This window comes from Bufo gargarizans, chromosome 7 (assembly GCF_014858855.1).
Source record: "Bufo gargarizans isolate SCDJY-AF-19 chromosome 7, ASM1485885v1, whole genome shotgun sequence".
In the NCBI taxonomy this organism is placed as follows: domain Eukaryota; kingdom Metazoa; phylum Chordata; class Amphibia; order Anura; family Bufonidae; genus Bufo; species Bufo gargarizans.
This window is the reverse complement of record NC_058086.1, coordinates 52,525,322-52,548,208: the sequence shown is the minus strand read 5'-3', so window position 1 is coordinate 52,548,208 and position 22,887 is coordinate 52,525,322. Positions and strand designations below refer to the sequence as shown.

Genomic DNA, 22,887 nt, shown 5'->3' with positions numbered 1-22,887 from the left:
CATCAGTCCTCTATATACTAGTTATACCATATACCGGGGGTACCATCAGTCCTCTATATACTAGTTATACTGTACCATCAGTCCTCTATATACCAGTTATACTGTACCACCAGTCCTCTATATACTAGTTATACCATATACCGGGGGTACTATCAGTCCTCTATATACTAGTTATACCATATACCGGGGGTACTATCAGTCCTCTATATACTAGTTATACCATATACCGGGGGTACTATCAGTCCTCTATATACTAGTTATACCATATACCGGGGGTACCATCAGTCCTCTATATACTAGTTATACCATATACCGGGGGTACTATTAGTCCTCTATATACTAGTTATACCATATACCGGGGGTACCAACAGTCCTCTATATACTAGTTATACCATATACAGGGGGTACCATCAGTCCTCTATATACTAGTTATACCATATACCGGGGGTACCATCAGTCCTCTATATACTAGTTATACCATATACCGGGGGTACCATCAGTCCTCTATATACTAGTTATACTGTACCATCAGTCCTCTATATACCAGTTATACTGTACCACCAGTCCTCTATATACTAGTTATACCATATACCGGGGGTACTATCAGTCCTCTATATACTAGTTATACTGTACCATCAGTCAGCTATATACCAGTTATACTGTACCAGTCATCTATATACCAGTTATACTGCACTATCAGTCATCTATATACCAGTTATACTGCACCATCAGTCATCTATATAACAGTTATACCATATACCGGGGGTACTATCAGTCCTCTATATACCAGTTATATTGTACCATCAGTCCTCTATATACCAGTTATACCGTACACCGGGGGTACAAACCATCCTCTATACACTAGTTATACCGTACATTACACTACATTTATATTAGATGTATTTCTGTCTCCAGTATCGGTGAGGTTTCATACACCGCTGCAGCCGCCATACCCTATAATTATAGGTCACTGCCAGCCAGGCTTCGGCCTGCACAGGTCTTGGGTGTATCACAGCTTCCTCCAGCCGCTTGGCAGAGACCAGAGCCTGAAACCAACAGCGACTGAGCCACGAGGCATGGCCGACCTCACATCCACAGCAACCTATCACATCACTGCTTTCATCTCCTCTCACAGCACCCAATCACATCACTGCTTTCATCTCCTCTCACAGCACCCAATCACATCACTGCTTTCATCCCCTCTCACAGCACCCAATCACATCACTGCTTTCACATTCTCTCATAACAGCCAATGAGACTAGAGAAGAAATTCTCATTGGTTGCTATCGGCAGCCCCTCTGATAGAAGAATGAGAGCAGTGATCTGATTGGTTGCTATGGGCAACACCTACACTTTTCTTCTGCATTTCTTTTCACTTCTTTTTGGAGACTCAAACAAAGCTTTATTAGTCCTGACAAAGTGACACAGTGCAGTCCTAATCCCTTAGTTCACCTCCAGATTTGCGTGCTCGCCTGTGGGCGGATGTGACAGGATCCTGTCGCCGCACACGTCTCAGTGCTGTCACCTCGGACACGTGTTTACACTTTGTATGGCCTAATCTACAATCTGTTCTTTATTTCAGCAACTAATTCACTTGAAATTGAAGTTTATGTGTCCCAGATACCCCTTAGAATATCTGCGTCCCGGGGCCATGGGCTTCCTGGAACAGAGAAGATAAAAGCAGAGAATCTACATGACTCAGTATTCGCACAGCGGCGCCATCTTCACGTCATTAGGGGCATTCACACGACCGGAAGTGTTTTGCGGTTTGCAAATTGCGGACAAGAATAGGACATGCTCCATATTTTTTGCGGGGCCGCGGAACGGTACAGCGGATAGCACACGGTGTGCTGTCCACATGTTTTGCGGCCCCATTGAAATTAATGGGTCTGCACCAGTTCTGCAAAATTGCGGAACGGATGCGGATCCATTTATACGGTCGTGTGAATGCCCCCTCAGCGGGAGGACGAATCAGCTTCATTACCGTCTTTATTCTACACTGAGGCGTCCACCGCCAACACCGCAATACAACCGTCTATAAAACACTGCACTGCACACACTGCAATACAGAACACTCAGGAAGTCTTCACACCTCTGTCACATTTTGTTATGTTGCTCCTTATCCTAAAATAAAAATAATCATGTTCCCATCAATCTGCCCTGAACGCCCCATAATGACAGCGAGGACAGAATTGTAGAAATTGTGTACATTTAAATTTCACATGGACATAAGTCGGAGACATAAGTCTTCAGCCCCTTTACTCGGGACATAAGTCTTCAGCCCCTTTACTCGGGACATAAGTCTCCAGCCCCTTTACTCGGGACAGAAGTCTTCAGCCCCTTTACTCGGGACATAAGTCTCCGGCCCCTTTACTCCGGACATAAGTCTCCGGCCCCTTTACTCGGACATAAGTCTCCAGCCCCTTTACTCGGGACATAAGTCTTCAGCCCCTTTACTCGGGACATAAGTCTTCAGCCCCTTTACTCGGGACATAAGTCTTCAGCCCCTTTACTCGGGACATAAGTCTCCAGCCCCTTTACTTGGGACATATGTCTCCGGCCCCTTTACTCGGGACATAAGTCTTCAGCCCCTGCACATAGGACATAAGTCTCCAGCCCCTTTACTCGGGACATAAGGCCGCTTTCACACTACTGTTTTTTTTTCCGTTTTGCGAGCCGTTTTTTGCATTCCATATACGGAACCATTCATTTCAATGGGTCCGCCCAAAAAACGTAATGTACTCCGTATGCATTCCGTTTCCTTGTTTCCGTATCTCTGTTCTGTGCAAAGATAGAACAGGTCCTATATTTGGCCGCAAATCACATTCCGTGGCTCCATTAAAGGCTGAATGCACACGGCTGTGTTCTGCGGCCGAGAGCGGTCCGTGGTATGCCGGGCTGGATTCCTGTTCAGAGCAGGAGCGCACAGCGTCATTGGTTGCTATGACGCCGTGCGCTTCATGCCGCCGCTTCTGTACAGTAATACACTCGTATAGATCATACCAGTGTATTACTGTAGTGCAGCGGCGGCATTAAGCGCACGGCGTCATAGCAACCAATGACGCCGTGCGCTCCTGCTCTGAACAGGAATCCAGCCCGGCATACCACGGACCGCTCTTGGCCATGGAACATGGCCGTGTGCATTCGGCTAAAGTCAATGGGTCCGCAAAAGAAACGGAATGCATACAGAAATGCATCTGTATGTCTTCCGTATCCGTTCTGTTTTTTGCAGAACCCTCTATTGAAAATGTTATGCCCAGCCCAATTTGTTCTATGTAATTACTGTATACTGTATATGCCATATGGAAAAACGGAACCGAAAAACGGAACGGAAACACAACGAAAAAAAAAACCCGGAACAACGGATCCATGAAAAAAGGACCGCAAAACACTGAAATAGCCATACGGTCGTGTGAAAGAAGCCTAACGGGGTCGAAGACCTATGTCCCGAGTAAAGGGGCTGAAGACTCATGTCCCGAGTAAAGGGGCTGAAGACTTATGTCAATGTGGGGTTTTAGTTTTTCCTTTTCAATAAATTAGTAACAATTTCTCACTTTCTTATTCAGGGGAACTGACAGCACAAGGAGCGACAGAGCAGAATGTGAGGACTTTCTAAACGCATTAGATGATATATATATATATATATATATATATATATATATATACACACACACGCAGGATCATCCGCTGCACACTATATATACACACGCACGTAATTCGTTGCACGTATGGACAGATGCACAGATACTGGTGTCCGCCGGCCTATAAAGCATCCATCATGTGGGTTATTTTTAACGTATAGAGAGCGGTATATGTTTAACAGGCCTCCCCTCCCCCTCTCCTTACAAGACACAGCTGCTCACCATCTACTCAGTTCCAGCAACAAGCCTTTTGTGGTCCCCCTATTAGGTCCTAGACCACCCACTACCTATGGTGACCACCCAGGCATTCCCCGCAGCTCCCCTCCTCCCCGCTCTTCCTGCTTACACAGCGCAGCCTATAGGACGCCAGATCTCTAATGCTCCGTTTGTTTTCTCTGTCTGTCTATGGAGTGTTGCCTCCTTCTGCAGCCTTCCTGCTTGTGAACAAAATATTGCACAGTATTCCACCCTCCTCCGCACCCCCCGAACCCCAGGACAGGGGCGCACAGCATAACCTCCGGGAGACCCCGCTCATCATAAACCACAATTCAATAAGGAAGATCAAAGACACAACCAAGGAAGTAAGGACTACTCCAACCATCATGGCAGGAATTGCTGAACCAGAACATATCCACATTAATCTAGCATGCACACCACAACCAAGAGGTTCTGCAGCAGCTGGGGGCTGAGAAAGGCAGGGGCCGGAGGAGCGAGTGTCTCCTGTTTACCGAGGCTTCTCCTCCGGCCGATGTGCGAGCATTACACAGCGCGCTCTGTGCTGCCAGGAACACTGGGGCCCCTGTGCTGGCGATTTACGAGTACCAGGGCGCAGAAACCACAGGAAATGCAGCAGCAGACCCCCAGCTCCGCGCCATGACACGAGAACCGGCCGTCAATACCTGATCCAGAAGGATCAATAACAGGATGCGCTAAGCAGCAGCTCCCAGTATAGATCTGAACCTGGAAAAGCTGGGTGACAACCAACCTAGCCACTATTCCAGCTCCTGATGGGTTGTCACATTCAGGAGTCTCAGGAAGCTGGGTGACAACGCCAAGGGATGCAATGGTAGTCCTATCAGTTGTCAGCCAGCTGAACACTTCTGGAAGCATGGGATGGGTCATTATGGGACTTGTAGCTCAGCAGCAAGCACCACACCCAGCACAATGTACATCAATGGACGCCGCACTCACCTTCCACCCATAGACGTTCGATGTCCGTCTCGATGGAGGCCACTCGTAGGCCCACGGCCAGCGCTCCGAACACCAGCAGGCCGATGAACAGCACCTTCCCGCAGTGTCGCTGAATGGAGCATCCTAAGGAGAAGAGCAGGGACTGGAACTGAGCGCGGAGCCAGAGCGGAGCCTTCTGACCGACGGCTTTACCCTAGAAAAAAAAGAAAATACAGGTGAAGACGTGATAGCGGGCAACCTCAGCCACAACGTGCAGGGGACTACAACTCTCAGCATCATAGCTGGAGTCTAGTTCCTGTCACACAATCCTTCCTTTCTTGTCATACCCGGGTCAATACACCCTGTGGACTACCACCCCCTCCATGCAACGAGCGAGTCCCGGAGCCTATGCCATGGTGAGGCGCGTTGCGTGCTGCGCCGGCGGAGAATATTAGGAGCAGATGTGGCTGCCCGGGAGCCGCGCCGTCCATGTGTCATGCAGTGACCTCTAATTCCTAGCAGGTTGTTGTGAGTTTTATGGGACGACTCTTTATAGTTGCTGCTCATGAGCTTTCAAGGTCATAAACGACTCTTCTGACAATGTGAAAACCCAGACGACGTATTAAATGGCCCACCTGGCCTGGCATGCCCGCGCCCAGCGTCTGACAGGTGACTGCCAACTGGGAAGAAAGGAAACCAAGCAAACAGCGACCAGGAAGGGCACTCAGCACATCCCATGGCTCTTGTGGCCTTGTCCCGGTGCCAGCCCCTGTGGCTGAAAAACTGAGCCAACCACAGAGGAGACACCAGGGCAGGCGGGCATCCTGTGGCAGGGAAAAGGAGGTCTCTGCCCATACAGGTGGTCCTGCTTACACAATGGCCGCAATGTTTCCTCCCTCTGACAAATGTCAGCTCACAGGACAGAGGAAGAAGAGGAGCTGGTCCAAAAACGATAAGGAGACCCCACAGAGCGACAGACGCTGTTAGGCCTTTTTATGCCACAGCACTGGGCATTCATTGGCACCACAAATGCAAGTAAACGTCACATTTCCTGGATAAATAAAGAGGCAGCACAGAAGACACAGCGTACACCGTCTGCTCTGCCCATGCCAGGCCGCGATCCCTCACCAACCCGCAGACTGTCAGCTTGGTCTATGCCAGGCAGCACTACTTCACCACACCGCAGGCTGTCAGCCCTGGCACATGCCAGGCAGCGATCCCTCACCATGGCACAGACTGTCAGCTCTGCCTATGCCAGGTAAAGATATCTCACCACACTGTGGACAGTAAGCTCTACCCATGCCAGGCAGCAGTACCTCACCACACTGCGGACTGTCAGCTCTACCCATGCCAGGCAGCAGTACCTCACCACGCTGCAGACTGTAAGCTCTACCCATGCCAGGCAGCAGTACCTCACCACACTGCGGACTGTCAGCTCTACCCATGCCAGGCAGCAGTACCTCACCACGCTGCAGACAGTAAGCTCTACCCATGCCAGGCAGCAGTATCTCACCACACTGCGGACTGTCAGCTCTACCCATGCCAGGCAGCAGTACCTCACCACGCTGCAGACTGTCAGCTCTACCCATGCCAGGCAGCAGTACCTCACCATGCTGCGGACTGTCCGCTTGGCCTATTCCACGCAACGCTATCTTACCAAGCCATGGACTGTCAGCTCTGCCCATGCCAGGTTAAGATCCCTCACCACGCTGCGGACTATCAGCTCTACCCATGCCAGGCAGCAGTGCCTCACCAGGCTGCGGACTGTCAGCTCTACCCATGCCAGGCAGCAGTATCTCACCACGCTGCAGACTGTCAGCTCTACCCATGCCAGGCAGCAGTACCTCACCATGCTGCAGACTATCAGCTCTACCCATGCCAGGCAGCAGTACCTCACCACGCTGCGGACTGTCAGCTCTACCCATGCCAGGCAGCAGTACCTCACCATGCTGCGGACTATCAGCTCTACCCATGCCAGGCAGCAGTGCCTCACCACGCTGCAGAATGTCAGCTCTACCCATGCCAGGCAGCAATACCTCACCACGCTGCGGACTGTCAGCTCTACCCATGCCAGGCAGCAGTGCCTCACCAGGCTGCGGACTGTCAGCTCTACCCATGCCAGGCAGCAGTATCTCACCACGCTGCAGACTGTCAGCTCTACCCATGCCAGGCAGCAGTACCTCACCATGCTGCAGACTATCAGCTCTACCCATGCCAGGCAGCAGTACCTCACCACGCTGCGGACTGTCAGCTCTACCCATGCCAGGCAGCAGTACCTCACCATGCTGCGGACTATCAGCTCTACCCATGCCAGGCAGCAGTGCCTCACCACGCTGCAGAATGTCAGCTCTACCCATGCCAGGCAGCAATACCTCACCACGCTGCGGACTGTCAGCTCTACCCATGCCAGGCAGCAGTACCTCACCAGGCTGCGGACTGTCAGCTCTACCCATACCAGGCAGCAATACCTCACCACGCTTCGGACTGTCAGCTCTACCCATGCCAGGCAGCAGTACCTCACCACGCTGCGGACTGTCAGCTCTACCCATGCCAGGCAGCAATACCTCACCACGCTGCGTACTGTCAGCTCTACCCATGCCAGGCAGCAGTACCTCACCACGGGTCTCACGCTAGAGACATGCGGGGGCCTCGGGATATTATGACTCTGAGCCCCAGGGGGTCCACGTGTTTTACAGAAAAAGGGAATTTGAACCCTTTAATGGCTGGACTCTAATGAGCGGTGTAGCGACATACATAGTACATACGTGTGAGATCCCTGGCCTCAGAACGAAGCACAGTAACAATGAGCTCTCCGTGTGCTGGAATGCGGGGACCCCCGTCCCACCCACAGCCTTAATGGAAACAAACCTAAAACCCTTCCATAAACGTGAACATTGTCTAGAAAAGCGGAGCCCGGCAAGGAATGACCCCCAGCCTGGCAAGTAAAGGTTATATTTGGAGAAGTGCACTCAATGTGCAGCAGGGACCTGAGTGCAAGCTCTGCAGGTTAGCAAGTCTAAACCTGAGCCAGCTCAATGCATAATGAAAAATATTTCCTGATGTATGGAGGCACTGGCATCCCCAGCCACGGCCACTATGGGCAAGAGCCCCGACAACTCCCTAATGACAGATGAGGACACAAGAGCAGCTCTGACAACTTACCTTAGATATCTGTTTAAGTGCAAAAGCAGCGTGACAATAGCTGGGTCTCCGCAGCAGATCAGATCCCGGAGCCGGGTGGGAGGCTCTGTGGCCCGGAGGTAAATCTGTGAAGCCTCTTTCCCCCGTGTTGGGGGGAACAGAGGCCATTGGTATCCTATAGCGAGCAGTGGGGGGATCACAAGTAGCAAAGATTCAAGGGGTTGTCCTGCGGATACGCCACAAATCACCGACTCAGGAGAGCGATCAACACAAAATAATCCATGCACAAGGGAGCAGCATCCGTCGGGACAGGGAATACGAGGGGGTTTCCATCTAGGTGGGCAATTCCTTAGGTCCTGAGGTCTTCTCCTTCATGCTTTCCAGCTCTGATGCAATGCAAATCACACAGCCAACACAATCAGCAGGACGACTGGCAGGATGGAGCCCCTGGCAGTGAGAAAGAAGATGGCACAGCTCTGCCCTGTGTGATCCGGTGTCCGGCCTCTCAGCATCTGTGCTTAAGGCTACTCCACTGAGCCTGTAAAGAGCGAGAGGAAGGGAAGCAGAGGGGAGGGGGGCTGATGGAAATGTGTGCGGCTTCTCATTGGCCAGGGTAGAGGCAAATTACTCTCTAAACAACTCTTATTATTAGCTGCTAAGCAACAGCTCCCCAAAGTGAGGAGGGAGCGAGGAGACCACCCAGGCAGCGCCCTCTCAAATCAATGAGGGGACAGGAGGGGAGGGAGGGGGCTTCAACATAGAAGCCGCACAACTTTTACAGGAATTCTGCTCCACAGACCTCCAAATGCTACAAATTTCTTACCACCCTGCTCTGTCCAAACAGCCTGAACCCACCCTTCCCACATCGCCCCTCATCTCTTATTTAGTGGTGCAAACAGACAGACTGCACAGAGACAGCTGCAACCGCCTATTGTACGGCAGAGACAAAAACACACAGCCCCTCCGCCATGCGGAACACCCAGACTTCAGGGGCGCCCCAAAATCTGCACAAGAAGAGAAAATGAAAAATCCTTAAAATAAAAAATAAATAAATAAATATATAATTATACACACACACACAGATAGACGGATTTAATGTATCATTCCACGGTGATCCCGATTGATACATTTTGCATTTATTGGAGAAAAGGAAACAATTCTTGATTTTTTTGGGAAGCGTGCGCCCGTCCTGCGCCCGGCCTTCCCTGATTTCAGCTGATTTTTTCAGACAGATGTTTATAGAACAAGATTGCAGAGCTGAAATGGATTATTTATGTAAGGGATGTGTGTATTTCTAGAAAAGCCGGGGCCCCTCTCTCCCTCCCAGCCGCTAAATGATCCATTTCACACGCATCACATCACTGCACAAACATTGTGTCAGAAAATACAGCCCCAACAATCCCGGCGCTTCCTCGGCCATCTTGCAGCAATTAGAGAAGAACTGAGATGAATTGTTCCGTCTCCCGGTGTCCCTGGATTTCCATCCATCCCATGTGCGCGCAGATATCGGAAGTATTCCGGGACAGCGGTGATCCCCGCTCAGTCACCAAGCCAGAAGGACCTGCCATGAATGTGGGGAGGAGGCATCAGATGGCGGTCTGGATCGTGACTTCCACATGCGATCGCTGCCTCCGTACACGCCTTATGTATGAAGTTATTCTATGTAAGAAATGCACTTTAAAGATTGTGCAGCTGCAAATGGTCTAAATATTGTGCTCTCTGTATCCATCCTATACACAAAGATCTGCTGGGGAGGAACCACATTAATAACAGGAGATATTTCTATTAACACCTACAGGAAACAAGTCTCACCTATGCCTCCAGCAGCGCCCGGCGCAGTACTGCCTGTGGCCAGCAGAGGGGGCGTTAGCTCAATATTGGCCATGTGCGCCCTCTACTTCCAGAATGCTGGGGTCCTGCAATGGAATATGACAGAATGTAATACAGGACAAGGCAGGACTACTACTCCCAGCGAACAACCACCACCAACATTCCTGCAATGAAATATCACAGAATGGAACACACATGACCACTATAGACATATTGTTATATTTCTTGGTGATTTGAAGATGAATACGGTGTATCTAATCCTGTCATGTGTGATACTGCCTGCTGAGCCGTGTATCTAACCCTGTCCTGTGTGATACTGTCTGCTGAGCTGTGTATCTAATCCTATCCTGTGTGATACTGTCTGCTGAGCTGTGTATCTAATCCTGTCATGTGTGATACTGTCTGCTGAGCTGTGTATCTAATCCTGTCCTGTGTGATACAGTCTGCTGAGCTGTGTATCTAATCCTACAGTGTGTGATACTGTCTGCTGAGCTGTGTATCTAATCCTATCCTGTGTGATACTGTCTGCTGAGCTGTGTATCTAATCCTATCCTGTGTGATACTGTCTGCTGAGCTGTGTATCTAATCCTATCCTGTGTGATACTGTCTGCTGAGCTGTGTATCTAATCCTATCCTGTGCGATACTGTCTACTGAGCTGTGTATCTAATCCTGTCATGTGTGATACTGTCTGCTGAGCTGTGTATCTAATCCTATCCTGTGCGATACTGTCTGCTGAGCTGTGTATCTAATCCTATCCTGTGTGATACTGTCTGCTGAGCTGTGTATCTAATCCTATCCTGTGTGATACTGTCTACTGAGCTGTGTATCTAATCCTATCCTGTGTGATACTGTCTGCTGAGCTGTGTATCTAATCCTATCCTGTGCGATACTGTCTACTGAGCTGTGTATCTAATCCTGTCATGTGTGATACTGTCTTCTGAGCCGTGTATCTAATCCTATCCTGTGCGATACTGTCTGCTGAGCTGTGTATCTAATCCTATCCTGTGTGATACTGTCTACTGAGCTGTGTATCTAATCCTATCCTGTGTGATACTGTCTGCTGAGCTGTGTATAGTATCACACACTGTAGGATTAGATACACAGCTCAGCAGACAGTATCACACAGGATAGGATTAGATACACAGCTCAGCAGACAGTATCACACATGACAGGATTAGATACACAGCTCAGCAGACAGTATCACACAGGATAGAATTAGATACACAGCTCAGCAGACAGTATCACACAGGAGAGGATTAGATACACGGCTCAGCAGACAGTATCACACAGGATAGGATTAGATACACAGCTCAGCAGACAGTATGACACAGGATATGATTAGATACACAGCTCAGCAGACAGTATCACACAGGAGAGGATTAGATACACGGCTCAGCAGACAGTATCACACAGGATAGGATTAGATACACAGCTCAGCAGACAGTATCACAGAGGATAGGATTAGATACACAGCTCAGCAGACTGTATCACACAGGGCGGGATTAGATACACAGCTCAGCAGTCAGCATCACACAGGATAGGATTAGATACACAGCTCAGCAGACAGTATCACACAGGATGGGATTAGATACACAGCTCAGCAGACAGTATCACACAGGATAGGATTAGATACACAGCTCAGCAGACAGTATCACACAGGATAGGATTAGATACACAGCTCAGCAGACTGTATCACACAGGGCGGGATTAGATACACAGCTCAGCAGTCAGAATCACACAGGATAGGATTAGATACACAGCTCAGCAGACAGTATCACACAGGATGGGATTAGATACACAGCTCAGCAGACAATATCACACAGGGGAGGATTAGATACACAGCTCAGCAGACAGTATCACATAGGATTAGATACACAGCTCAGCAGACAGTATCACATATGATTAGATACACAGCTCAGCAGACAGTATCACACAGGATAGGATTAGATACACAGCGCAGCAGACTGTATCACACAGGATAGGATAAGGATTAGATACACAGCTCAACAGACAGTATCACACAGGATAGGATTAGATACACAGCGCAGCAGACTGTATCACACAGGATAGGATAAGGATTAGATAAACAGCCCCTGCACACTCATCCTCCATGACACTTGTTCCGCACTCACCTCTTCTGCCTCCAGAGATGAGGGTATCTAGGAGTCGAGGCTCGGGCAGCAGTGAGGGATGATGGGAAAGGTAGTTCAGCTTTACCTCTGCGTGTTTGGGATAGCGCCCACAGAACTACAACGACCAGCCTCCGCCCAGGCCACACCCCCGCGTAGAGGACAGCCAATTGAAAAGAGTCCCGCCCAAGGGAAGTAAGCAATAAGCAAAGTGATAGCGTGAGTGACAGTCCGAGCAGCCAATCTTCGAGTTCTGCAGCTTTTGGCGGGGATTGCCTCAGAGGGAGACGTCATGGCGACAGCTGACGGGCGGAGCCGGTGACGGGAGTACAGCTGTATATCAGGGCAGGGGCCCCTGTATGAGGAGGCTGCAGCCCGGAGCTCTATGGTAACGTCACTGAGTTCACCTCAGCGTCCATATGCGGCTGTGTGTTCTTAGGGAGTGTTCACACCAGCACTTGTGTGTGAATAGACCCTGAGGGCGAAAGAATCCAGTCCATGTGCGCAGCCTCCGGATCACAAGGGTTTTCCCGTTTTTGAAGCGTTTTTTAGGCCTCCAGATGTTACTTTATGGCTGTGCTACAGCAAAAAGCTTATTCCTGGTGTTTTTTAAATTTAGGGTTTTTTGTTCTATATTCTCTATCGGAAATGAAAAATGTCAGGAAACAAAGCGCCTGTTTAAAGTTTTATTAGAAAAAGTCATTTTAAAATCAATGCAGAAAAAACTACTAAGCAGCAGGAAAAACACACGGCGGTGGCGCAAGCCATCCGCAAAAAAATGTGATAAACGCCGTATAGACGCAGCTCCGGGAACATTCTGCCAACTAGGCACAAAAACCGCATTAGGCCTCATGCGCAGAAGGTATTTTTGGACCACATCCGACCCGTGTTTTTTCAGTTCCGTGGTGCGGTAGAAGCCACGGAGAGCTGACCGCGTGCTGTCTACATCCGTAAGTCCGTTCCACGGCCCCGCAAAAATATACATGTCCTGTTCTTGTCCATATAACGCACGAGGATTGGACCGCTCTATAGAATCCCCAAAATGCGCAACGCACACGGCCGGTATCCGTGTTTTGCAGATACGCAAATTGTGAACCACAACGGCAGTGTGCATGAGCCCCTACTAGTAATTTTACTTCATTTTATTCCACAGATGCGCAGTTTGCTGACACATGGGAACAAAGCCTCACCTGTGTATAACGGCGAAAAGTGTGCAGTGTGTGTGATACTGCCTCTTGAGCTGTGTATCTAATCCTATCCTGTGTGATACTGTCTGCTGAGCTGTGTATCTAATCCTATCCTGTGTGATACTGTCTGCTGAGCTGTGTATCTAATCCTATCCTGTGTGATTCTGTCTACTGAGCTGTGTATCTAATCCTATTCTGTGTGATACTGTCTGCTGAGCTGTGTATCTAATCCTATTCTGTGTGATACTGTCTGCTGAGCTGTGTATCTAATCCTATCCTGTGTGATACAGTCTGCTGAGCTGTGTATCTAATCCTATTCTGTGTGATACGGTCTTCTGAGCTGTGTATCTAATCCTATCCTGTGTGATACGGTCTTCTGAGCTGTGTATCTAAGCCCATAATATTGATACTGTCAGTTGAGATGCAGTATCTAAGCCTGTGATGTGTGGTACAGTCTCAGAGACCTGGGGGTGGTATTTTCAGATGTCTGTATATGAATGAGTTGTGCGGTTCTGACCCAGGGACAAGGAAGGAAAGCCCAGGACAGGGCCCGGATCCGGTGATGTCGCTGTTATTTTCGGAGCGGTCCGTGTAGCATCCGGGGAACGGCTCCTATTTTTATTCAGAGGATCAAGTGGCGTCAGTGGTTACAGTCTGCTAACCTCAGCGTGTTCCCCGCCACCCACAGACCTGCTGAGCGCACATCTCCTATCCTGCCGGGGGAGCTGCACTGTGCGCCTGAAGAGCGGTACTGTGTGTCGGAGGAGGGGTACTGTGTGTCGGAGGAGGGGTACTGTCCACTGTGTGCTGGAGGAGCGGTACTGTGTGCTGGAGGAGGGGTACTGTGTGTCGGAGGAGGGGTACTGTGTGTCGGAGGAGGGGTACTGTCCACTGTGTGCTGGAGGAGCGTTACTGTGTGCTGGAGGAGCGTTACTGTGTGCTGGAGGAGCGGTACTGTGTGTCGGAGGAGGGGTACTGTCCACTGTGTCCTGGAGGAGCGGTACTGTGTGCTGGAGGAGCGGTACTGTGTGCTGGAGGAGGGGTACTGTGTGCTGGAGGAGGGGTACTGTGTGTCGGAGGAGGGGTACTGTGTGTCGGAGGAGGGGTACTGTGTGCTGGAGGAGGGGTACTGTGTGTCGGAGGAGTGGTACTGTGCCGGAGGAGCGGTACTGTGTGTCGGAGGAGCGGTACTGTGTGTCGGAGGAGCGGTACTGTGTGTCGGAGGAGCGGTACTGTGTGTCGGAGGAGCGGTACTGTGTGTCGGAGGAGGGGTACTGTGTGTCGGAGGAGGGGTACTGTGTGTCGGAGGAGGGGTACTGTGTGTCGGAGGAGGGGTACTGTGTGTCGGAGGAGGGGTACTGTCCACTGTGTGCTGGAGGAGCGGTACTGTGTGCCGGAGGAGCGGTACTGTGTGCCGGAGGAGCGGTACTGTGTGCCGGAGGAGCGGTACTGTGTGTCGGAGGAGGGGTACTGTGTGTCGGAGGAGGGGTACTGTGTGTCGGAGGAGGTGTACTGTGTGTCGGAGGAGGGGTACTGTCCACTGTGTGCTGGAGGAGCGGTACTGTGTGCTGGAGGAGGGGTACTGTGTGCTGGAGGAGCGGTACTGTGTGTCGGAGGAGCGGTACTGTTCACTGTGTGCTGGAGGAGCGGTACTGCGCTGCGGAGAAGCAGTACTGCGCTGCGGTACTGCGCTGCGGAGAAGTGGTACTGTCCACTGTGTTCCGGGGGAGAGGTACTGTGTGCTGGAGGAGCGGTACTGTCCACTTTGCGCCGGGGGAGCTGTACTGTGTGCTGGAGGAGCGGTAATGGGAAACAGATGGGCAGAGGACGTACAAGTCATTGGGAACCTTTAAAGGGACTATCCGGTTTAATAACCGATAGTCCTACACTGGGGATTAATATTAGGGTCCTGGTCAGAGTGAAGAATGATCATAAAGTGGGTCTCTTGCTCCAGAGTACCGATGCAGTACCTCATTTTCCCTGTGGTGGCGCTGCCTCGCGCACGCGGCTGTAATATAGCCTCCTGTTCTGGGCCCATCCTGCTCCATCACTTGCCGACACCTTCTCAGCACAGGACCCCAAATACTGATGCCTCTCCGGGGGTGAAGGGAAGAGCTTGCGTCCAGATTTAAGCCTCATTCACACGTCAGTGTTTCACGGACGTGTTCTCCGCGGACAGCACACATCCCCATTCATTTGAATGTGTGTATTCACACATGAGTGTTTTAGCACGGTCCGTGGGTCCGTGTTTTCAGCTCGGATGCATGTCCTATCTTGGTCTGTGTTCTCGGATCCCTCACGCTCATTATAGTCAATGAGTCCGTGAAAACCACGGATGCCATCTGTGTTTCACGGATCATTAAGAAGAGATACTTTGAAAATTATTTTTCAGCTGTTGAGTGTTAGTGAAACACGGACAGCAATAAACGGACCCAACGCGGATCTGTCACGGTAGAAAACACGGATTGAACACGGTCCGTGTTACCACTGATCCAAAACTGACACGGATGTCTGCATGAGGCATAAGGTGAAGACTGCAGGACGCGCACAGGGTTAAAGGGCCGGTGCAGACGAGATGCTCTGCAGATTTCTGACTGGTGATTTACTCAGGACACGTCCGCAGAATGGGTCTGCATCCGTTCCGCAATTTTGCGGAATGGGTGCAGACCCATTAATTTTCAATGGGGCCGGAATGTGCTGTCTGCATCTGCACTTCAGCATCCGTGCTTCCGTTTCCGAAAAAAAATAGAACATGTCCTATTCTTGTCTGCAATTGCGGACAAGAATTGGCTTTTTCTATTATAGTGCCGGCGATGTGCGGATCCGCAGAACACTTACGGACGTGTGAATTGACCCTTATAGCATCAAAAAGTCAGAACTTGTATGAAAAAAATGTGGGCATTCCATAATACCCAGATACCTGTCCAGATCAGGAGCTGAGGCTTTGTGACTATGTGTCAGTGTAGCCGCTCCTGTATTGCGGGGTGCTGGGCTCTGATCTGGGGGTGCAGCAGCTCAGCCCAGGTTTGGAGATCACCCCCATCTGGCACAGCCTGCCGGAGCGTGTGAGGCTGGTGGAGGGATGACAGGAACCCTAACAAACTGAGGGAGGTCTTCATCCCCGGCCTGCCAGCTCCTATGTAAACAGGCGGGATGACCCGCCGCTGCAGAACTCTTCCACATGGCCCCGAACGCTGCAGGCCTCACATGGGGCCCCTCTGGGTAGACTGCACCCAACCATGGAGCAGGGGAGGGGGCATTTATTTACACAGACACAGATCCAAAATGATAGAAAGACAAATATACCAAAGACACCAGGAGACGGGAACAGCTTATTTACAGAAGGGGGCGGACTTAACCCCCTCACGTCCACGGCACAGGCGCTTACGTGACATGAACTGTCCAGAAAAGGTAGAATAAAACAAAATGGGGGGGAACATCCAGAGGGCACCCCGAAAATATCACCAAATGTGTAGAAACGAGTGAGCAGAAACCATCATCAAATCCTTCACATGTGAACACGAGCGTGAAAATCAAGATATAGGATTAAATACACAGCTCAGCAGACAGTATCACACAGGATAGAATTAGATACACAGCTCAGCAGACAGTATCACACAGGAGAGGATTAGATACACAGCTCAGCAGACAGTATCACACAGGATAGGATTAGATAAACAGCTCAGCAGACAGTATCACACAGGACAGGATTAGATACACAGCTCAGCAGACAGTATCACACAGGACAGGATTAGATACACAGCTCAGCAGACAGTATCACACAGGATAGGATTAGATACACAGCTCAGCAGACGGTATCACACAGGATAGGATTAGATACACAGCTCAGCAGACAGTATCACACAGGATAGGATTAGATACACAGCTCAGCAGACAGTATCACCTAGGATAGGATTAGATACACAGCTCAGCAGACGGTATCACACAGGACAGGATTAGATACACAGCTCAGCAGACAGTATCACACAGGATAGGATTAGATACACAGCTCAGCAGACGGTATCACACAGGATAGGATTAGATACACAGCTCAGCAGGGTGTATCACACAGGATAGGATTAGATACACAGCTCAGCAGACAGTATCACACATAGTAGGATTAGATACACAGCTCAGCAGACAGTATCACACAGGATAGGATTAGATACACAGCTCAGCAGGGTGTATCACACAGGATAGGATTAGATACACAGCTCAGCAGACAGTATCACACAGGATAGGATTAGATACACAGCTCAGCAGATGGTATCACACAGGATAGAATTAGATACACAGCTCAGCAGACAGTATCACACAGGAGAGGATTAGATACACAGCTCAGCAGACAGTATCACACAGGATAGGATTAGATACACAGCTCAGCAGACAGTATCACACAGCATAGGATTAGATACACAGCTCAGCAGACAGTATCACACAGGAGAGGATTAGATACACAACTCAGCAGACAGTATCACACAGGATAGGATTAGGTACACAGCTCAGCAGACGGTATCACACCGGATGGGATTAGATACACAGCTCAGCAGATGGTATCACACATCTCTGGCAGGCTGTTCTGGATCTGGCATTGCCTGACACCCGCGGCCCTATATAATGAGAACTGGCAGAGGATCGGCCCGGCCAATTCTCGGTATATTTGGCGGGTTGCAGCCGGATCTCCGCCGCTCCCATGATAGTGAATGTGGCCGGAGGGTGATGCCAGAATGCAGAGAGATCCAGCTCAGGCCGGGGTCACATCGCCGTATTGTTTTCCAGTGTTCTGATCCATGATCTGAGATCTGATATTTTACACAGAAAAATAGACAACTTTGTGCAGGACTTTTATTTTTTTCTCCATCTAAAATAACGGATCTCGGATGAAATGGCTAAAACAGATGTAAAATGTGCATAACATGTGGCCCTGGCCTCAGCCGTGTCTGTGGCGGTGATGTGGCCCCGGCCTCAGCAGTGTCTGTGCCGGTGATGTGGCCCCGGCCTCAGCAGTGTCTGTGCCGGTGATGTGGCCCCGGCCTCAGCAGTGTCTGTGCCGGTGATGTGGCCCCGGCCTCAGCAGTGGATGTGCCGGTTTCACGTTTATCATCATTTCATTTTTAGCTCTGGGGCCCCAACCCACCTGTTTGATTTATATTACACCTCTGCTCATGTTGGGAAGAGACATTATGGGCCCCTCAGGCTCCTGGACCCAGATGCAGCTGCACTTTCTGCAGCCTCTATAGTCACGTCCCTGCTCCAGTCACATCCAGAGCTGCGTTTGCCATTCTGCTGGTTGCATATTAGATCTCTGGTCTCACTGCTGCCACCTTTTGGTTCCCAGCATGCTCTGCTGTACAGTGAAGCATTCACTCCAGGCGCTGTACATAACGCTCCATGAGCCGATCGGCACAGTCCTCACACATCGCATCACTGAACTATTTATCAGCATCGATTTGAATGCAGCTCCGGGTGTGACTAGAGTGTAAAATATGGTGGAATACAGGATTATCTAATTTATGCTTTGTGTAAAATAGCTGGAGTTCCTTACAGTAACTGAGTATATGGTGACCAGCATCTCTGTGCCTGCCCGGGCCCCTCTGCCGGTAACCCCCCAAACCGTCCGTCAACGTGTCCGAATCTGGCGGTCAGGAGGTCACTGGTGGCCATAATTAAAGGTTACAAGGTTCAACCTCTGCAGTGACCACCGGGTCCAGCTGCCCGAGGGGGTATTGTGGGCGACCGCAGAAATAAAGGCAGGCAATCTAAAATGGATTAAATAGTGGGGAGCAGGGACGGAGATGGGACCCCTAGCATGAGGCAGTGAACGCGTATTAATCAGAATCCGGCAGCAATGGACGGATCGCTTGTTTCATGCATTGCACCCACACTGAATCCTGACCCATTCATTTCAATAGAGCTGTGCACACGAGCAGCGATTTTCACGCATCACTTGTGCGTTGTGTGAAAATCTCAGCATGTTCTATATTCTGCGTTTTTCACGCAATGCAGGCCCAATAGAAATGAATGGGGCTGCGTGAAAATCGCAAGCAAGTTCAGATGCGGTGCGATTTTCACGGATGGTTGCTAAGAGATGATGAGATGAGTCCCGGGAGCCCATTAAAGTCCATTTACTGTATTAGTTTCCATTAGATGAGCTTCAGGCTGCACAAGTCGAGGGACAGGGGGCTATGAAGTCATAAAGTCGGGCCATTTTCTATGGATCCGTAAAAAAAAACCGGAAGGTACTCTGTATGCCTTCCGTTTCCGTATTTTTGTTCCAAACATAGAACATGTCCTATTATTGCCCGCAAATAACGATTCGTTGCTCCCCCTGTCGTGCAGCAGCACACCTCCTGATTCAGCCATCGCTCAAGCAAATAACTTTCTACTCTTCCTACAGAGCGGCAGCAGTTTGAAAAAGGCCTTGTTGGACGAAACGTCACGTCTAAGCCGCATAACGATTAAAATTCACGAATCAAGTATAAGGTCAGTGGAGTTTTTTTAATCTACATTTAACTGGGTAGGAACCCTACTTCCAGCGACGGAGCTCAGCAAATGCTGCCTGCATCCAAGCCAGTGTTTACACTGCATAGATATGGCGGCACTATAATCTGAGCATTATTATGGCAATTCTTATCATTATTGTCACCAAAATGGAGACCTCTTACTTTTACACTTGCGTTGTTGGATTCCGGCAGGCGGCTCCATTGCCGGAACTGCCTGCCGGATCCGAAAATCCGTATGCAAACAGATAGCATGTTTCCAGATGCGGATCCGTCTGACAAATGCATTGAAACACCGGATCTGTCTCTCTGGTGTCATCCGGAAAAACTGATCTGGTATTTTTTTCACATTTTTAAAGGTCTGTGCATGCAGAAACCGGGAAACCGGATCTGGTTTTCTGGAACACTTGGTACCGGATCCGGCATGTGTTCTGGAATTTTGCCCAGAGAAAATACAGCAGCAGCTAAATACCGTAAGAGTGACTGAACTGATGCATCCTGAACGGACCGACCGCTCTCCATTCAGAATGCATGGGGATAAAACCAATTAATTTTTTTCCGGTATTGAGCCCCTAGGACAGAACTCAATATCAGAAAACTTTACGCAAGTGTGAAAGTACCCTAACTTGTTGCCTTGGTAGGTTCACATGTAGTATCATAACCTTTCCCTCCACGTTACCTGTGACTGGTGAGCCTGGGTTTATTTAACTCTTTGACCTCCCTCAGAACATAAAATGCACCCACGTTTTCACGCCGGCCATAAGCATTTTTTTGTAGGGATTTTCTGGAGTTTTCGGTCTCTCCTGAAGGACGACATTAGTGAATGATCGCGCTCTTGTGTTTTCACGGACGGATGACGGGCCTGTCCTCCTGTGAACTCTCCCGATAGACGCGGCTCTGAATGACCTATTGCTCAATGCCGAGCTCTTCCTAGTGCACATTTATGAATCAGTGACATGTCCTTAAAGCATACGGCAGGTGCCCGTCCTGAGCTAAACACAGCAGCAGCACAACATGGCTTGTTACAGTGTGTCAGTGCAGATAACATCTAGCAGTCTGGGGTACTGGAGGTTTACCTCACAGAGGTACAACTGTAGCAGATGCTCAGCAGTGTGGGCAGCACTCGGTCAGGGTAAGTTTTCAGCAAATAAGAATGCTGCCTTTCACTGACAGGAAGCAGAGATTCTGAACATGGTGACCAGCGCTCCATGAGAGCAGGGTTCCACATGTGTATGGAGTAATGGTGGACATGTATGACCAGAGCTCCATTCATTGTATATGGACTGCCGAGCACAGCACTCAGAGCACAGTCCATCAGTTCCATAGAAGAGAATGGAGCGTTAGTCACACAAACTACAGCACTGTTCACACAGGAGATGCAGGGACTCCTGTTCTTGTGGAGGTCCGAGCAGTCAGACCACCAACACCCATACATTTATCACCTATGCTTGTGGGGGATCCCTTTAAGTTTAGGACTTTGCAGCGACTCGTCGTGAAAGTTGCTGGTGTGAGTGTGGCACTGTAAAGGCGCACTTTGCCGACTAGCGGGCAGTGATCAGCAATCCGTGGAGGTGAAGCGCTGCATGAGGATGAGGGATGGCGAGTGCTATCGCCCCTACTCATACAGAGTCATTATTTGGGTGAAATGATTCATGCAGACACCTCAATCATCATCTCTGGGCAGCAGGGTGTTCTGTGCGTCCGCATATGACATCATTGCACCCGACGAATGAGCGTTTTACTTGTTCATCAGGTGAACGGCGGCACCTTTACACGGTCCAATTATCGGGAACGAGCGTTTATAGGAATGTTTGTTCCTGTTGCCCGACAGTGTAGTGAGAGCAGGAGAATGACTGTCGGGTCACAATGTAGCAGTCAGAGTTGCACCATAGGGGGCGCACACCTATAGACGCTGGGCACTTCTGGATAATGAACTGTGGGGCGTCATCGCTGCACAGCCGCCGGATCCAGTGGCACTGAACGCAGCACTGCAGTCTGGACCTTGGCAGGGAAGGGGTTAACTCAGCAAGTTGTACCACCCAAGACTAATTATAATAACGTATTACGTCCCTCTTTTGTGGCGCTGATGAATGGCTCCTTTAAGATTTTGGGGGTCTTTTGTTGTTGCTTTTTGTTTTGTGTCTGGGTGGAGGGGGGGCAGGGAGTAGCAGGTGGCAGTAAGGGGCTGTGTGTAGCCTTCACAAGCTTTTATTTTGCCCGGCAGAGAAGCAGCTCGTTGTGTCATTTCTTCCAGAAAGTTACAAAATAACCCAGCGCCATGTTTGCCAACACTGAGCCCAGTAAATCTACCTACACGGGGCGCGCGGACGGAAAGTAACGGCACACAAGTCATTAATCAGAGGATAGCCGCTTCTTGATGAGTTGGGTGACAACCAATATGGCCACCATGACAGCTCCTGACAATCCTGTAGATCACTGTGTAACTGCGGAGATCCAGGAAAGCTGAGTGACAAGTTTTCTAAGGGCTGTAATGGGGACCATAGTGATTTCCATCCAGCTTTCCCAGGAACAGATGGAAAGAAGAAACAGTGGAATAGAATATTGGATCCCATACTCTGCAGCCCGCACACCCACATTGTCTGGTACATCCCTTCTGCCATTTCTTCAGCGCTACTATCTTGGCATTTAACTCTTTAATGACCAGGCCCAGCTATCCATGGGATAAAAGATAAATGTTGTACTGCTTGGGGGTCCAACAGCTGGGACCACCAGGATGGGCGTCTCTGAGTCCACTCTCTCTGAATGGAGCAGTAGTGCGCAGGGTGGTCCCAAATACTAGTGGAGAGCAGAACCAGATTCTATAAATCGGGGAAGAATTAATACAGGGTTATCTTCACTATGTATCACCATTTCCATATTAAAGGGGTAGGCCTGACATCCGGGACCCCCGCTGATCAGCTGTTAGAAGAGGTCGGACATGAGCGAGTTTGTTTGCGGCCATTTTCTCGGTCATGTAACGGTATCGGTCACATGGCTTAGGCGCAGCTTAGCCCCAAAGACGTGAATGGGGCTAAGCTGCAATACCAAGCACAGCCACTATACACTGTAGGGCGCTGTGTTTGGAAAGCTGCCGGGAGCCGATGCGCGCTCCCCGGAGCTCGGGAGTACACCGGCTCCCTGAAATACGGAGCCTTGCCGATCTGATAATGATCACCTATCCTGAGGATAGGTCCTCATTATCACTTTATGTCTTTGTTGACAAATCCCTGATAAAGGGAAGAGTTCCATTTTTCTGATACAGACTTCCAAATCCCCAGCGCCCCTTCA

At 50.0% G+C, this 22,887-nt stretch overlaps 1 protein-coding gene across 3 annotated transcripts in view; it reads right to left on the bottom strand.

The window, feature by feature from the left end:
- The window catches only part of PTCH2 (patched 2), a 29,933-nt gene extending 17,906 nt beyond the window's left edge, over positions 1-12,027 (bottom strand). The window contains exons 1-3 of one of the 3 annotated variants that reach the window (XM_044300939.1): positions 11,916-12,027; positions 9,765-9,868; positions 4,833-5,025 (exon numbers count right to left, since the gene is read on the bottom strand). Coding sequence is in view for 1 of the 3 variants with exons in the window: in XM_044300937.1 (XP_044156872.1) it covers positions 4,833-5,025; positions 7,974-8,120 (340 nt within the window). In the remaining 2 variants the exon portion in view is untranslated. Of the gene's footprint in view, positions 1-4,832; positions 5,026-7,973; positions 8,466-9,764; positions 9,988-11,915 lie in introns of those variants that run through there. The other 2 variants (XM_044300938.1, XM_044300937.1) reach the window with 2 other exon arrangements.
- Positions 12,028-22,887: the final 10,860 nt, after the last annotated feature.